General features: G+C 41.3%; 1 protein-coding gene across 3 annotated transcripts in view; it reads right to left on the bottom strand.

The window, feature by feature from the left end:
• Window positions 1-18,931, bottom strand: part of plxna2 (plexin A2) — a 164,930-nt gene that overhangs the window by 29,555 nt on the left and 116,444 nt on the right. For all 3 annotated transcript variants that reach the window (XM_044212704.1, XM_044212706.1, XM_044212705.1), the window contains exons 13-20: window positions 18,176-18,327; window positions 14,962-15,079; window positions 13,064-13,200; window positions 11,243-11,410; window positions 9,594-9,687; window positions 3,010-3,249; window positions 2,375-2,518; window positions 1,580-1,814 (exon numbers count right to left, since the gene is read on the bottom strand). In XM_044212704.1, coding sequence (XP_044068639.1) covers window positions 1,580-1,814; window positions 2,375-2,518; window positions 3,010-3,249; window positions 9,594-9,687; window positions 11,243-11,410; window positions 13,064-13,200; window positions 14,962-15,079; window positions 18,176-18,327 — 1,288 coding nt within the window. The remainder of the gene's footprint in view (window positions 1-1,579; window positions 1,815-2,374; window positions 2,519-3,009; window positions 3,250-9,593; window positions 9,688-11,242; window positions 11,411-13,063; window positions 13,201-14,961; window positions 15,080-18,175; window positions 18,328-18,931) is intronic.

Below are 18,931 nucleotides of genomic sequence, written 5' to 3'. Positions count from 1 at the left end.
AGGCCCCAAAGAGTGTGTGTCATCTCCGTGTGAGGCTGCAGGTGAGCACTAGTTAATTGGCTCCATCCTGACTGACTCCTGTTCAGGCCCAAGGCTCTGTTGCTCTGCTTTGCCGCCCTTGGGGAGGCTCCCTGTCTGCAGCCTATCACAGGAGCAGCAGCAGTCCCCTAACACCCTCCTCAAAACTCCACCATCTCCAACCAGTCTTAGCCCTCACCTCCTGGCCCCTGGCCTCCTGCGACTCCTGGGTTTACACACCAACACATGGGCTCACAGGCACACACAGAGTGTATATACTCAGAAGGTGGAACCCAGGTACCCATCTAAATCCACCCCGCGGGGCAGTACACTCCTGGCCACTGCTAATGGTTAAAACATTAATCTTCTCCTTTCCCAAGGCTGCCTGTGTGTGACTGATTCCCCCTGTTTGCCTGCTCTGTCTATCTGCCTGCCTGTCTGTCTGTCTGTCATTTGACCATTCTGGAAGTTTGGTGCGATAGGATGTTTTTTTTACTACATAATAACACTGGGACACCCAATCAGGGGTGGCCGGAGGGGATAAATAATAAGGTCCTCTGGCTGATGAAATCCCCTGAACACTGTCAAACATACCTCACTTTTGCCATCTCAGTGATTGGCTATAATGACCCCAATGATGACATCAGGGGCCAACCTGCAGTGTTTATTTGAAAGCATTCATATAAAGCTCAATGCTGCAACATAAAGCGCTCTTGGTGAACTGCTGTTTGGAGTGGTAGCTGGAGGTCAGCCTGAGGTTATCTGTGGTCGTCCCACTGGGTAGTAGGTCAGAGGTCAGATGGACTACTGTGCCCTCTTTTAACCCTGAGCCACAATGGATGAGTGTGTTTCAAAGCAGCTGTGTGTTCGATACTGTAGCAGTGACACTGACAACTTGGGTTGAAACGCTTAACGGCATTCATTGTTCACTTTTGCGGGACCAATATACTCGCACGCAAACACATACACAACTATACACAGGTATAAAGACATACACATTGCATGAAAAGATAAATGTGGAATTACTCCTCCAGTTAAGGCTGGAATAGTGTAATAAGCATAATGTGTCTCTCGCTGGGAGGAGGTTGAGGTTACTCTAATGAGAAACTCTGTATTCATGTGTCAGTTTGTGTGCGAGTCTGTATCCAGCATGCAAACTAGAAAGCAGTAAGAACTGCAAGGACTCACTGCATGATGAGATGGGTCACATGCAGGGCTAACTGACTTAATCTATGTGTTGTGATATATAACCAGGATGACTCACTGACCCAGATTTGGAGAAATCATCACTGCATTATTTAACACACACACAGACCAGTAATTTACTTACTGTACGATATGCACAAATACACATTTATGCCTGTTATGTGATTACAGTCTGCACAAGTAAAATGCATTCACTAGCTCCATTCAACTACATGAGGGATAGAGCAGCCTCTAAAATGACTGGCTGCAAAGTAGACCCATAATCACACTCACTCTACAATCTGAAGTCTAAGAGTAGGCTGCTACACAGTGCTGCACTAGTTCCGTCTGCTGACTATACTATTCTAATACTAACCTTCTTTGCACTCTAGGGCAACTCGTGACTCCAAGTTGTCCATTTGCATCTGCAAGCGCTTCAGGGTGAGGTCATTTTCACGTGACTTTCGCTTGTAGGCGATGAGGACGAGTATGACGATAATGAGGAGGAGGCCTCCACCAGCTGCGATGCTGACGATGGCCGGAAGGGTCAGCAGGCTGTCAGACATGATGTGGACCGCACCAGGAGAAACGTGGAGACCACCTACCTGAACCTGTGGAGGGACACAAACACACATAATCACAATTAATCTTAAATCAGTGCAGTTTAGAAGATCCTTAAAAGTAAAACACAGGGGGAAGATGCATCAGTTCCTAATGTTTCAACAAAATCCAATCACTGGTCTTGAGATCTATATCACATGATAACTGATACACAGCAACGCATAAGCCAAGTTTCAGAAATCCTGCCAAAACATAGGTAAATATTGTCTGCTGAAATTGATACTGAGAGCAAACACATGCGGCCACCTGCACGCTGACGTTGAGAGGAAAATACTCTGGGGCTTGCACTCAATAAGCGAGCAGGCAACTAAAAATAATTGCAGTGGATACTGGCAGAACCTTTTGACAGCTAGAGCACACTCATGCTGCTCTCCCTTTGACCTCTTTCCTTCAGCTGAATGAACAATGATGAGAGCACAAATAATGGAGTTTAGAGGCCAACTATTATGAAGAAGAAATCACAAATACAGAGATAGACGGAAACAGAGTGGGACAGAGAGTTAGGAAGATAGACACTAACAAACACAGACAGGCCATTACCCATACTGACCATGACTTTGTATTGTCCGGTGAGGTTGGGCGGCTCACACAGTAGCTGGTTCTCAGACACAGTGACAGAGCAGGGAGTCTCTCCTATCAGCACAGTGTAGTTAAGCTTCACCCCTCCTGATGCTGGGGGAACCAGGTTTCTGCCCTGTGGGCACGTGGAGATGGACAGCAGGGTGCGAAATTAGGAGAAAAACTTGGACACACAAACACATGGCTCAATGAAGATCACACAATTTTAAAAACCTGCAAAGCCAATATGTCCCCTAAATACACTGTAAATTAGGTCCCTAGGTTTGGGCACAGCTGCGGCCAAATGTGACTACATACTGAGATCAAACAAGGCAATATATTTCACAGTGGCAGTTAGTGGGAACAGCTGGCAATCAGGACGAAAAAATTAAATATATTCCTCAATGCAGTCTTTCACTTACAAGACTCCTTAAAACCAAATAATGAGAGAAAAAACATGTAAATTACATATATTTTGCTGATGTTGATATCCAGAGAAAGTAACAATGATTGAGCAAGAGGAGGTGTCAGTGTCTTGCCCAACAACGCTGTGATTAGTATGCTGTGGGGGTTGAACCAGTAAATGTTCTGTAGATTTAAATGCATACTAATCTGTATGTCTTGTACCTTGAGAATGATGGGTGAGCCTGGTTTTTGCTCCAGGACACCAGTGGTGCTGAGGGGCTCAAAGTAAGGGTTTGGGTAGTAGAGGAGGTTGGTGTTGTTGTAGACCAGCAGCGCCTGGACATTGTTGAAGATGAAGCCGAACTCGTCCGCATGCTTTACTGTGTCCAAACCTGGAAGGTACTCTGCCATCAGGGAGGGAGCGAAGCAGCTCATACTGGTGGTGTTCAATACTTTACATACCTAGGGAGAGTGAATAAAGACAGGAGAAAGAATGTGTTAGGGAGAAAATCCACTTTTTGAGATGCTATTGGGGGTGTGTTGCACTCAAACAGTCTTCACATCATGCTATGATAGTCTGAGCACCCTGAAATGAAACAAGAAATTTGATTCAGTCATCCAGGATAAACATAGATAGTTCAGCACAGCTAAGATGTTTGGTTTTCTTTTTCTCTGGCTCCAAAATAAAACACCAAGTTTCAAGCTGGTCCGTTGTAAAGCCTTCTGTTTGTTTTAACCTAAAAGTGTGATCTTAACTGAAACACACTGTTATCAACATAAACCCTGCAGGGAGCTCAGCAGCCTAATAATTGGCATATAAAATCCTCGTTCTTTTCAGAGAAAAGGATTTATTGTCTGTCATTAAATCCATCTTTACTAGAGAGGAAGCTTCCATAAAATCGAAAATAAATTGCTGCTACCGGTTCACTAAAAACACTGGAGGACAACAACCACAAAGGATGGAGGCATTGCTCCTCTGTCTCCTCAGGTAGAGGTTGAGCTATGGCTCTTTTATTACTTCTCTCCAGTTTTCCCAGATGAGAGGCCTGTCTTCCATCCATCCTCCCTGGCTCAGCTCTAGAGGGAAGGGGAGAGAGGATTGATTGCTGCACAGCACTCTGCTCAGAGAGGTTTTTATCTCCTTTGACTCCCTCCCAGCTCTCTCTCTGGGGAAGAAACTTAATTAGAAGTAAATATCATCAAAGCTGGTGAACGCTCGCGACCACCACGCCTTCTACCTGTTGTCTGCTGCTCGGGAGCAAGCCAGGAAGATCGATGCAAACTCATTCTGTGTAGGCTGCACCAATTGTATTTTGCCGGCATGGTGCAAGGCGAGTTGCAGGAGTGTGACTGTAGAAGTGAAAGGAGGGACTGGTCTCCTTATTTACTTTGCTCTTGGATACAGACTATAGAGTGTTTGCATGTTTTCACCATGTAGAGCGTTATTTCTGAATGTGAATATAAATTCTGATTCAAGAACTTGGGTGTACTGTGTATAATGTGTGTGTGACTTTAGGCTGCAACTAATGATTATTTTAATCATCGATTAATCTGTTGGTTATTACCAATGTTATTATTTTCCCTTTAATCGATTAATTGTTTGGCCCATTAAATGTCAGGAAACACTGAAGATGTCTGTTACATTTTCCTAAAGCCAAAGGTGATATCTTCTAATGTTTTGTTTTGACTGACCAACAGTCCGAACCCCAAAGATATTCAGTTTACAATGCTATAAATCAGAGAAAAGCAACATTTTGAGAAGCCGAAACAAGAGAAAAATGACCAAACAATTATTTGATTTGACCAAAATAGTTGACGGTTTATTTTCTGTCCATCAACTAAATGATTAATTGATGAATCGCTTCATCTCTATGTAACTTATCAGCAGACTGGAAGTCAGAGATTTTTGCGAAAGAAACATGATTCCAACATTATATCTGTTACAGCAACATATAGAGCAATCCAGCTCTACCAGTCTGTAGCTGCACTAAAAGACCTAAATGCTCCGTAGTAGCGTTCCCTGGTCTTGTGACATTTTTCTTTAGAATTCCCACTTTACAAGCTAGAGTAGCAGCGCATGACAAGAGCGAGAAGATAAGCCTTTTTAAAAATAGATAGCACAGCCAGATAGAACTCCTGACATACTTTCACCAAGTTTAGGGTCTGTGAATGCATGGGCGTCACTTCACTGTAAGCCAGAAGTAACTAATGGAATTTGAACAATGTTGTTCTAAAAATGAAATACTCATATATAAAAGCCATACATACTCACACCAAAATAACTAGTAAAACAATGTGTGAAACATTGTTTTCACATTATAACACTAACTCAATGCTTTGTAGAAAAGATAATAAATTAATAATTAATGACTGAATAATGTTTTTGTTTCCCATAATGCATATACAGCATTTAGGAATAGATCATATGAATTTCTTTTACCCACTCATACAGCATGTTCTCCTGATCAGTGTTTGGGAATTAACTGGTTTAATGGATAAAAGAGTTCAAGTTAAGTTTGATATGGGCTGCTTTCTTACTGTTGGCATGGTGACATGTTATATAGACAGGCCCAGATGCTCCAGCAGCATCCTCGTGACTGTCACGTTGGAACAGCGAGGCATTTGCAAGTCAACTACAGCTCTGACTACCATCTGCTCTGCCGGAGATGGATACTGTCCTCACTTTCTCTCCTCTTACTCTGCCTTTTTTTTTTCTTAAATAAATCCCTTCCTTTGCTGAATCCTTTGCTATCATGTAGGATGTTTTTTAGGCTGCATGGCAGTGAGTGTGACGTGTGTAAATTCAAAGCGATGACCGAGTAAATAGTGATTGGTAAATGGGGCATTGTGAGATTTGAAAAAGAAAATGGGGTATTTGGGTTCCTCTGTGGGTGGGACAATAAATGGCTTTATTTCAAAACACTGTTACACCTTTGTATGACTTCTCTCTTTAAATAGATAGATATTAAGTACTTTTTATTAATGTTTAGTGCATTCTGTTTACACTACAAAGGGATTTCTAAGGATTACTGGATTCTACTGAATCACAAGATTACCACTCCATCTACTTCTCAGCAGAATGCTACAATATAAAGTCATAACATTACACTGCTTAGATTCCAAACAACATGTATTTTCACTCTATCTCTAGCACATCACAATAAAAACCAAATTCTGTATATTGCCAAATACAGGGTATACAATATTACATCCATTCCTTTAGGCCATGTGGAGAAAGAAGCTACATTGTTCAGCATTGATAAGGTGAATTGAGGTCAACAGATAATATAACAATAATTGGAATCTTGGCCTCATCTGTCTTCTTTCTCTAGTGTTGGATGGAGCCAGGGTGTTTTAAGGCAGTAACACTCCAACCTCTCTGGTTGAATACATCATCATGATCTACTGTGCTGCTACAGCCCACTCAACCATTCAAAGGTCTCTGGCCATGGTAGTAGTGAGAGAGACAGAGGGAGAGAGTGAGAGAGAGAGTGAGAGAGGAATAAGGGATAAGATGGACTGGTTGTGAAGATGTGCATAGAAGAAATGTGAGGGATCACAGAGTCAAAGGTCATCTGGAGGCTAACATTCAATAGCTAGTCATTGGCTGTTCTGCTGTTCCTGTACTTTGTTACTCCTACACTGTGTCTATTTTCCTGCCTGCTTGCTGTTCCAACTGCAAATACTGGCATTAATTCTAACTTCAGCTCTGATCCTTCCATAAAGGATCTGTGTGGTATTTAAGCTAGTGCAAAGCCAGTAGTTTAATTTTCCTCTAAGATGTATGCCACGCTGGAAGTGAAAAATCATCTGCTGGATGTCTTGTGATGAGGGTGTAACTAAATTCAAAAATCCTCTGTAAGCACTGCTTCATGCGTTAACATGTGGCTTTTCTTCTTTTAAAGTCAATACCGAAGGCACACAACAGAGATGTCAAAGAGGAAACAGTGGAAGCCCTCTAGACTGTGGACACTCAAGATGCCATGATGATTGGCAGTGTATCAGACCTAGAAATGATATGAGTCTGGCACAACCATGCTGAACACTTTCTATGATCAGCAGCTGCAAATGCACCTGATGTGCCATGCCTGACACTCAGTCCAGGAGTCTTAAGTGTGGCAAATGCGTTAGATGAAATCTTTCTGGGACAGGGAAATGTTCTGGAGCTGGAAAATAACCCTTTTAACTTTAATCAAGATTATGATAAATGTTTCGGTTGTGAATCCGGTGACAGATACAGAGCATTTCACAAAGAAAAATTCCCCTTTTTTCTCTCCCGGTTTCTTTGTGACTCTGTGCAAGTGACACAAGGGAGGGAGAGGAGAGAAGCAATTTAGTGGGAGACAGGTGATCATTTGAGGGCTGGCTGACAGACAGCAGCTCTTATTTCTATAGGCTGTTCTGCTGTTTGCCTTCCTCCAGTGACAAAGGGGGAGGGGGAGGGGGATGGGGGGTGGGATGAAGGATTGTAACCTTAGCATTTAATAGAAATTCATTCTCTGTGGCTGTGGGGCCAGTCAGGACAATGACACAGGTTTCTTTTGCGGAGCGCTAGGTGGGGAGTTGGAAGAAACGAGGCAGGGTGGAGATGAACGACTCTCTTTCAAAGCCTCAGAAACTGACAAATCAGACAGCACGGCACCCACACAGATGAGTCAAATCCCATTTTGCCAGGTCTCCAAGTGTTTTTTCTTCTTTCTTCTCTAAACATAAAACAGCACAGATCTGTCTTTTACTTAATTACCAGGGTTTCATAACTCACAAAGGTCTTTTAGGGAAACTGTGTCCTTACGTGAGGAAATATTGTAGCACAAAAAGCCCAAGGCAAAGTTATGATTTTTAGTAAAGGAACATTCACTAAGCAAGTCAGACACTTAAGGCCAATTTTAGACTACTAATGTCAGGGATGGGAAGTTGCAATTGTAGAGGGGGAGGAGGCATGTTGGGACAAATCTGTGTAGAACTCTACAAGTGAGACATGGCATTGAGGATGTTTTTGTGCATGCATGCATGTGTACTAACCTGTCCTGACATTCCATAAATGAGGCATGAGATTTACGTGGCTATATACAAGAGTGTAATGTGTGAGACTGTTTACAGTATGTGCCAACTTGTGTGTTGCTCAGTTTTCTATGCTACAGTAAACATGTGTATGTGCAGTGGGAATTTGTCAAGTTGCCTGATGTATCTTTGCAAAATAGAGCCCTTACCATACATTAGAGCAGTGGTTTACAGTTGGAGGTCAGGACCCCCACACAGGGTCACAAGATTACCAGGGTTAGAATTAGGAAAATCTCAATTCTGCTGCACAAAAATATGTTTATTTTTTGGACTTTTCTCTAATCTTTTCTTTTTTTGTAAAATACTGTATAGTTTTACCTCTTCAGACATATATCATTTGGGGATTGCACATGGCTACTGCCTCTAAAACATTTTTCAGTAACACTTTATTTGTCAAACCCCCCATTTAGCATTTCTAAGTAGTATATACAATTAATAAATGTTTATAACACACTGTAATGTAGTTATAAGCAGATTTAAGTGTTTATTAATGTATTTGTCAAGAGCTCTAACACCTCCTGGGGAGATTAATAACAACATTAGATGCATGCTAGTGTGAACAGATAATGAATGACAATATTATATAATGCAGTTGTAAATATATAAAATATGTATTAATTGGAGAAACACTGTACATTAATGAACACATTAATAAATTCTTACAACTACATTATAATGTGTTAAAAACATTTATTAAATGTTTAAATGTAAAACTGCTTAGAAAGGCTAAAGGTTAAAGTGTTTCCAATTATTTAAATAAAAAAAGTCTGATAATGGAAAATCCCTTTTCACTTTAGCTGCTAAAAACTCATAGACGTGCACCTAGTGATGAGTGTGAAGTAGTACTTGCTTCGTATTAAGGGGTCACAAGAAAAAAAACTATTGTATTAGAGCATGTTTTTGCCTTGTGTTAGTACTGTGTGTGTGAATACGGAACAACACTGGGCGCAGAGCTCCATTCTTTTGCCCATTCTCCTACCCAACCCCTCTCACTCTCTATCCTTCCTACTCCCCTTTAGTCCATTCGTCTGCCCTCCCCACCTTTCCCCAGACCACGGAGAGGAATTCCCATCCTCTTAATTAAACAAGGAGCCCCAGGACAGGGGCTCAAATGCAATTTGTAACGATTTCCTGCAGCCAAGACTTTGATTATACAAGGGCTCTTTATGCTGACCAAAGACTTCTGACCACAGTTAATCTTCCATTGAAACCCATTAGGAGTCTCCTTACCCACAATCATGCACACCTCTAACATTCCCCCCACTGACCCACCCACACCCCTTCTCAAAAACTCTACTGTCCTCCAGCCAGCTCCATTACTGCAAAAGTATCTGTATATAGTTTGAAAACCTTATTTTTCCTCAAACAAGTGAAAATGGAGGTGGGGGCTGGGGTGTGGAGCTGAGTCTTAGCCTCAAGAAAAGTTAGGATAAACTCTTAATTAAATACTGCATGCAGACCACTCTTACTGCCAGCTGCATTATTCAGATGCTCGTTGGAGTGCTTGAGACAACTGGGTTCAAGCAGTAGTTAGGGAAGCGTAGAAAGCTGGAGGGGCTGTTAGGAGAGATAGTACTTTTTTACCCAAGCTAAACATCACTTAGTTTGCTTTTATAGCAGTATTTGGTGAGTCAAGCAGGACCTAGTTAGTGTATATTTTCCAGCATGTGTATGTAGTACGTGTATTCAGTACAGGAGTGCATACTATACTAGCTCTATGGTTAAGACAGTAAAGTGGTTCTTACATTGACAGACTCTCGGCCAGCGTATTTGACTCGGATCCTGGGCTCCTGAACCACATCCAGATTGGTCCCTGTCACCATCAGGGGCGTGTGGCCACTGACGGAAAAAACAAGTAGACACAATTTATTCCACAGGTTTAAATAATCATGTTTGTCAAATGCCTTCTCATTTCTCATGTCTTATTTTTTTTTAAAAATCAAGAGGAAAGAAAGGAAAAAAGTAAAGGAGGAAAAATAAAGTAAGAGAGAAAAAACAGAAAGAAACAAAAAGTAGTTCAAAGTCAATACTAGACTAAACTTTCTAACCCTGATGTACCTCTTCAGAATATTCGCTATCAGTTGAAAATAAGCGCATCAAACCAGCTTTCATCCTCAGTTTCTTTTGGGAGATAATAGCCTTTGGAGTGGAGGATGATTAGAAATGCTTTTTAACTGACTTCACTGGCTACAATCAACTGGTGCCGATTTGGGTTTGAAATACCAAGGCAGCTCAAGCGTATAAGGATGCAGTGGTGGTCCTGGGCTTCATAAGACAGCAGCACAAACAAAGCATGCAACCAAAGCAGGAGGGGAACTGCTGGATATGCGGCTCTCCCTGCAGCTGTTCGGGGTGTTGTTGATGTTTGTTGTTTTTGTTGTTGCGCCCATCAATGTGGCATGCTGAATAAAGATGCCAGACAGGAGTTGTTGCAATAATAAATGTCAGATTGGTTTGTGCTATTGGGCTGTGGGTTCACTGTAACACTGTGGATAGAGAGTTACTGTAGCTGGACCTTGTCCTCTCTATAAGATCATTCAATTATGTACTCAGCTACTGCGGAGATAAGGCTCACACACTGACCGTTATCTATCTATCTATCTATCTATCTATCTATCTATCTATCTATCTATCTATCTATCTATCTATCTATCTATCTATCTATCTATCTATCTATCTATCTATCTATCTATCTATCTATCTATCTATCTATCTATCTATCTATCTATCTATCTATCTATCTATCTATCTATCTATCTATCTATCTATCTATCTATCTATCTATCCCCTCTTCTTACATGCAAAGAATAGACAAAAGAAAAGCAAAGAAAGATGACCAATATCACGCCCTTCCCTATCCCTGTCTCTCTTCATTTGCTCCCTTTTTTCCCTCTGTGCCATCACACTCCTGCTGCAGTGTCCCTACACTCCGTCTCTAAGCCCAAGCCATCTGCTGTGGACTAACACCTCTGATAGCACATTGTTCTACAAAGCCTCTATTTCATCTTCATCCCTCTCTTCCTTTTAATTAGTAGTGTATGGTCTATGTGTATCTATCTGCCAAAGATGGTCAACAGATGGATCAACACTGAATTCGATAGGAGAATCTCAGCCTTAACAGTGCCCATCCTCTCCAATTGGTGAGCTGTGGCATTTCTATCAGATCCAGACTAATTGGAAGAGAACCGAACAGTAATTGAAAGTGCAATGTTGACTCGTGTCTGCTTATTGCCACTGGCCCGGGCAGGCTGGCTGCCTGAAATCCTTAGTCTGGGTGACAGAAACTCAGGATTGGTTGGTAAGGATGTGGGTAAAATAACATCTTGCATGTACAGTCTGTGGAGTGTGTATATGGTGCAAAACGCATACTGTAAAACAAGCGTTATGACTTTACCTTGCAATGCTCCAGTCTGGTTCAATACGCTGGACAGTGGGGTCTTCTATGTACTCGAAGGTGAGGCTCTCCCTGATTTGGGCGTGGTCCACGCTCACACTGATCTGCACTTGGCCGACCCCAGATGGAGAGGGGGCAGAGTAACATACTATCTCCGTCATAGTTCGTCTACAAGTGAAGCATAATAGGAATCATTCACATCTGTATCAAATAGAGTAATGTGTCTGTATGAAAAGCTACATATGAGTGCAGAAAGTATCTGCATGTTTTGAAAAGTCAAACTAAAGATACCCTAAAGATATACTAACCCTTTATGCATGATTAATGTGTTTACTTTATTTTCTGAACATAGAGCTTCTATTTAGATGAGACAAACCACCACCTACAACAAAAAAATATATTATGCATTTTGTACTACCAGCCCCGTTCTGTAATCATCAGAGTTAAAACACTGCACGAACCTGTCATTCCATGGTAAAAATAAATAGCTCTAATTCTCTAACTGTATGAAAGGAATTTGTAATACAACCCGTAAACGTGGAAACATTTTTCAGACTTTTCTACAATCTCTCTGATCCAGCCACCAAAAGACACAAGTGCAAATGACCCAATACACATGGAAGTCTATGCACACAAACTAACACACAAACTACCTCCACCACTCTCATATGTGCATCTGTGTTTTCCCCTCCCTCTCCATGGCTCCATGTTCTACCTGCCCACCCCCTGAATTTGTTCCAATTCATTAGCAGAGAAGAGCTATTAGAATGGCCCCCATCCTCCTCTCCCTCCCATGCCCAGTGGAGAAACACAAACCAGTAATTAGCCCCATATCTCATTAAAGCTGGCTTGACTCCTCAACCTTACAACATTCCAGTCAGAATACCGTGGCAGATGCCTACAGGAGTAGAAAGTAGAAGGAGGGCATGTGGGAACAACTATGAGAGGGAATGAGGGATGGGTGGAGTGAGATGGAATAAAACTGTGAGAGTGAGAGACAAGAGAATAAAAAACAGGGGAGTGAGAACACATGAACAAATTGATAGAAAGATAGAGTGGGGGGGGATGAAAAAAAAGACAGATCTATAGGAGCACCAGGTTTTCTGGAAGCTATTATTACATGGTTTGATGCAGTAGGTCATCAAAACCTTATTAAGATTTACATAAGTTTCTGACAGAGGGAGAGAGAGAGGCTTTCCCCTCGGGGATTTCTCAGTAATATGAAGCGGGAAAAAAAATACAAGAATGCCATGAAATATAGCAGCTTATTTAATGGGAATAACCCACATCTTCTTGGGAACAGGATCTCTTATTTTTTTGTCTTTTTTCATTTGCTCATAGCATGCCATATATCTAACATTCTCTGACAGTGATGTATGTAGCAGCTCCAAAAAGTTAAAGAAACACTGAGTCACTGAGAATTGTGATACTATCTGTATATATTAAAGGCATAAATGTTGTAGGTGTTTCAAAATGCAAAGAAAATACTTTAATAGATAAAGATATTAGGAAAAGTGCAAGCATGACAGAAAACAAAGACAAATGGACTTTTTAATCACAGTAGGTGACAAATGTCAACATTCAAAGTGAGTGGATTAGTTTCACTTCCTAATATCCACATTATACTGTAATGTTGGACCTTTCATTTGCACTTCACGTTTCCACCTCATCTTAATGTGCAAGTTCAATAAAAAGCCTTCTCTCCGTGAACAGTCTGTGTTGAACAAACGCCTGATCATGCAGGCTGTTTTAGCAAATTAAACTTTATGGGCTACTAATAGCACTTTTATGGTATAAATGGGTGCAAGAGGAAAGTCTCACCCAAAGAACTCGCATGTCTGGTTTCCAAACTGAACGCTGACACTGCTGCCGGCACCAAGGTTTTCTCCCATTATGGTTACTTTTGTGCCCCCAGACTCTGGACCTCTGCTAGGGGACAGACCTGTGACTGTGGGAGTCTACAAAACAGAGAGATGCAGAGAAAGACAGGTTTAGAGAGACTGTGAGAGAAAGTTAAGGGCAGAGGGAAGGAGCAGAAAGAAAGGACAAAGAAAAAATACTAGGAGACCAAAAGGCAGACTAAAAGATGGATATTTTCTAAGGTAAAAAGGGCAGCATTTCTGTGGTACCTCTTGAAACCTTCATGTATTATCACAGATCCCCAGCAAATTACAGTTATTCATATTGCCAGGCCGATGGCAGTGGAGTGCAGCGCTGGTGGGAGAAAAGAGGATAAAACCAGGAGCTCTTAGAGTCCCTGAGAGATCCTCCTCCTGTGTGTCGCGCATTGCTGGGTTGTGTCTGAGTGAAGCTTTTTAAAGACAGTCTGGAAATAACTAGTGCTTACAGCTGCAGGCAGCTAGCCTGCCGTCACACAGACAGATGGAGAAATATCCAAGCAGACAGCCCGTCATACAGAGAAACACACATGCAGCAGTACACACACAGGCACACACATGTACACAGAGAAGCACACACACCTCTATGTGCACAAACATAAAACAACAATTTAAAAACAACTAAATGCATACTCTGTCTTTTTCAGCCAGCAATACTTGAGCGCTTATTAAAGTGGCAGGGTAAATGACAGTCACATTCCCTGACCGTATGTCTTGTCGGGAAAATTGAAGAACGCATCTGTGATGGTGTATTCTTTTTTTTAGGTGGCCTGCAATACAAGGGAATTGCAAGTGGTGCCAATTCTAGGCTCTGTGAAGTATTCTTCGAGGAATTCCACTGCTTCCCAGAGTAGCAGATGTAACACTGGTGAGAAAAAGTAGCCAAGGATTTACTTCAGAGCCAAGACCATCACACTGACAAAACTCAAAACTGTCAGCTACGTGTGACTTCCAGGATGCAGGCTAAAGCAGGTACTCTGAAAACAACAGTAGTAATTACTGGCTGCTGTTAATTGTTAAGGGAGCGCTAATTGTGAAGGTGTGAGAGAGCGTAAATGGAAAAGTAGATTATCTGTTAGCTGCAGGCTAGGCAGACAGCAAATGACAGAGACAGGGAAATGTGTGCGTGAACGTGAGAGAACGGGGAGTAGATAATGTTTACCTGCCGAGTGGCGTGCTGCTTTCCATTTTAGCAAGTTTGTTTGTTAATTTATCTTTCTTTCTCTCCCTCTCTCTTATGAACCCGCCCAGCCATCCACATCACATTTGATCTACTATTTTCATTTCCCACTTTGTACGAGCTATTGCTCACAGAATTTTAACAAAACCTAAAACACAGCAAGAACTCTTAATTATGCAAAAACACAAATACCTCCAAGAAAACTTAGAATATATTATTCTTTTTTCCATCCATTGAACAATGCTTAACTTAATGTAGCTCAGCTAGTGAGTTGTAAAGAATGCATTGATTTGCAAAATAGTATAGTACATAAGGTTATATTAATTTAACTTCATGATCCTATCTCAATAAAGGCAAACAGCATCTACAACCAGAGAGCTGCAGAGATCATTAACAAAGACCCCTTGAAAACCTTGTGCTGTTAATGGAAGAATGTTATTTCCAAAATAACAAGTAAGCATACACAGAGCTGCTTAATTACACTACTGGTAGGCATGGCAACTCACACATCATTATTTGCCAGTGGCGCATCACTTTAATGCAGCACTTTAGTTTGTCTCATACCGAGCACAGCACATTTTACTAATGTACATTATATTATATGAGGATACAGAGCAATGTGGTATAATTGCAATCATTACCACAAAGGAGTAGAGTTGTGAGGAGCGAGCCTTGAGTTCTGGTCTGCACTCTCCAACACACAGCTGGACTGGACCGGGTCTACTGTCAGCAGGAGCTGGATCCATCTCACATACGATCCTACATAAGACACAAAATAATTAATTAAAATCACTGTACATAATAAAGATGAGTTTTTTTAAAATCAAAACTACTCACAGCTATTTGTTCAATTTCACCTTGACTGGAGAGAATTCAATTGTATATATGTTTAAATGTATGAGCGAAGTTGGGAGAAAGTAATCAAAACATTTCTCTGCTTGATATCGATTTATCTTCCACTCTAAATGCGATCCTCTTTTGTTTTCTCACTCATTTTATTACAGGACACATCCAGACATCGACCAGAACCCCCTCGATGACAGTCTTTAAATGAGACCGGTGCTCCTCCTCCCTTGGCAATCCAACACACCCAACCTGAGTGATGTAAATTTCCCACCAACAACCAGACCCTCGACAGAGCTGGTGCTGTGCCAGTGCGGGACATCTAATGTAAATCCCGCAGCAGGATCAATACAGCTTTATCATACCATGTGATCAGATGTCAGCCAGCGCTGCAGGTGACTAGATCAAATGACATAATAAAACGAGGACGTCAATTGATTGGTGGTGACAGGGAGTAATAAAGTACAAGAAGCAATCACAGTGTGGAAAGAGAGATAGAATAAGTTGCAAGGCAGACGGCAAGGGCAGGCCAGAGTGGAGCAGATGAAGCAGAGCAGACGTATTATTTCTCCAGCGCTGATCATCTGAATTATAACAAATGAGTCTTGGAGCTTTGTTGGATGAACTATGTGGAAGAGAATGGCTAAAGGAGGATTTACTCACTGACAGAACTGATATTTTCTTCTCACTAGGCTTTAGAGAAACAGAGACTCACTAGCTTCCCCACCTGAAGGCCTACTGTACTGGTCCTTTGTGAAGCTGCATATTTATGGAAATAAGTTTGGCTTTTCAAAACTGAACATTCAATTGTATCTTCTCGGTCTCCCTCAAGAGGCCTGCTCATTCTGTAAAACCTGAGGGTTACTTTTAGACTGAATTCTTACTAATGAGGACTCAATTTGGCCACTACAAAAATGCTGCAGAGTAGCATCATCCCTCAGAAAAATGTAGTTTCTGACTGCTGAAAAACACAAAAGTTGAGACTTTTTCTTCAAAGCAAGAGTGGCTTTCACACACTCCTCTGAAGTAGTAACATAAAAGACACATAAATATGTATGCTTTTTTCTTTTTTGTCCGATCCAGTCCAGTCCACCATAGGAAGCCTGGTGACTGGATTGAGACTCGAAACAAACAGCAGTCAGATAAGGACATGCATATAATGAACCTAGAGGCACCATGACCCCAAAAGGCTCTGAATAAAAGTCCAGCTCAGAACATCCTCATGAAGACTCCAGCTCCTTCAAAGTTAGACTAAAGGGGTCATAGGTTAGTTTTTTAATTTCGCTCAGTCTATTTTTTTTACATGTCATATAAATGAATTCCCTAGCTTGTCCCCAATTGGATTAAAATGCTGTCAGATCAGTGTGCTGCTGACAAATTGTCCCCTACAGCCAAGTGGCACATTGTGAATTTTAATTACAACTGCCCAGTAAAGAGCTAGGAACCACAGACATACTGTAAGTCATCCACACTATTCATGAGTGGTCCTCATATTTTTCAAATACCACCAAAAGTGGGAAACACCCCGGATTTAATTAGCAAAATAACCAGTAAGTTAGTAGCAATTGTGCAAGCACATGTATGTGTAAGTATATGTGTGTGACATATGTATTAACAGCACTGAAGACTGAAAGTATGTGAGTTACAGCAATGGTGCAGTGCTGAGCTGTTCTCTTTTTGAGGGCAGAAGTAGGCCAAGGAAAGAATTAGGGTTAAAGGCTCCTCTGAGAGCCATGACTGTGATAGCCTGTGTGTGTGTGTGTGTGTGTGTGTGTGTGTGTGTGTGTGTGTGTGTGTGTGTGTGTGTGTGTGTGCATTGGTGGGTAAGTGTATGTGTGTCAGCTGTGCCTCAGTGCACAGCTATACATTTAAAACTTTATGCTTTCTCTAACTGACTCCAAGTCAGTGGAGGGAGAAGAATTTCACACTAACTGAAAGACTAATTTCTGTGCTTTTGTCATCCCTAAAAACCTCTTTATATGTATATATATATATATATATATATATATATATATATATATATATATATATATATATATATATATATATATATATATAGGAATATGTGATGTCTGTAGTACAGAGTAATGAGTTCACAGTGGCCATGTTGTACTACATTTATATATATACACATATATATATATTCCTCATAATGTATTTAATTTCCATAAGCACTTTTTGCACTAGCTTCCTTTAAAACTGATTATAGGATTCGATTTTTCATAAGGAATTGCATTTCCTCCACCATCTTAGCAGTATGTGTGTACATCCTTGCCTTTCCCTTGTGAGGTCTGCATCACCTGGGGAGGTTAAACAACCATTAGGCACTGGGTTTCTTCTAGCCAAGGGGGAGATGGACAAGTTTTGAAGAATGGGCAACATTTCATTAGCTCAGGGTGAACGGGACAGGCTTTAACGTGATGTATGCACAGCATGGGACAATTAGGGAGGTAAACACAAGTAAACACACACAGCTGTTATGGGATTGTTGCTGACTAGATGAGCTACAGAGAGAGAACTGGGCTAGTGTGCTGCAGGGGGGAGAACAGCAATGTCAGGGCCAGACTGTCTGGACCTGCTCCAGTCTTCATTAAGTAGAGATGGTGGGGAAAGCGGCTTTTTGTCACAATGCACATATATTGGTCAGAGTTTGTTTGCTGTTACACCCCATACATACTGTATCAAAACCCCAGTCTAGATGCACAGTATTATGATGCTCTGTATTGTATTTGCTATTAGGAGAGTTGGCATGGAAATTGTGTTGTTTACAAATGGGGATATTTAATAATAATTAAAAATGTTCCATGCTGCATTGTGAACAATATAAAGCAAACCTTTTCCCAACTGCTTTTAGTTAACTTGAAGGAATTATTAAGTCTTCAAATAATACAAGTATTTCTAAAATCAGCACTAATTGAATTTTGTTTAGTTTGCAATCAGCATATCACTAATAACAATAGTTTTAAAATAATAATGCTAGTGCTTGTAATAATGCCTGTTTGTGTGACTTACTGTTCAGCAATGATGTAGCCATCCTCTACAGGGGTACATCTCACCCCTGCCACCTCCACATTGCCCACCATGTCCGAGAAGGCCAGACCAAGGTTTGTGCCATGGATGGTCACCTGTGTGCCTCCCTCTGGGGGTCCAGCCACTGGGGTCACCTGCACGGCATAAAAAGCCAAAGTCAGGGACAAACTTGTACATGCTTTTGGTGAAAAGTGACATTGAAATATGTTCTTCTCTTCAGTTATGGACCTGTCTTGGAATCATAAATGGGCACAGGTTTCCATGGATGCTCAAGGGTAAATACGCTCTTACGGTCCAGGTGGCTGTAAAACCAATTAAGAGCACTCTCACGCCTGCATCCACAGAATGTCAGAACATGCCATGAGTCATTGTGCCAAGAGCATGCTCTAATCACAACAGTAGCTAATGGCACATGTTTTGTTGCTCTTCCAGTCTAAATATGGCATCACATCCATACACACACGATCACACAGAAGACCACAGTTTTAAACTTCTTCTTTCTTTTTAAAACTTTCCTATAAACTATACAATGGTAAATCCAATAAAAGCAACTTCCTCAATTTAAAAAAATGGGATGGATTATTAACATTCTGGATAGGTGCCTGCTCATAATCTACTGCTGGTGCCATGGATGATAAATCTAACAAGGGGCCATATTAATGCTTAGTGCAGACCACCTACTCATAAAATACAATATGGCTGCCCAGCATGACCTTGGCACAGGGTGGCACACTGCAT

This window comes from Siniperca chuatsi, linkage group LG10 (assembly GCF_020085105.1).
Source record: "Siniperca chuatsi isolate FFG_IHB_CAS linkage group LG10, ASM2008510v1, whole genome shotgun sequence".
Taxonomy (NCBI): domain Eukaryota; kingdom Metazoa; phylum Chordata; class Actinopteri; order Centrarchiformes; family Sinipercidae; genus Siniperca; species Siniperca chuatsi.
This window is presented reverse-complemented; position numbering and strand designations above follow the sequence as displayed.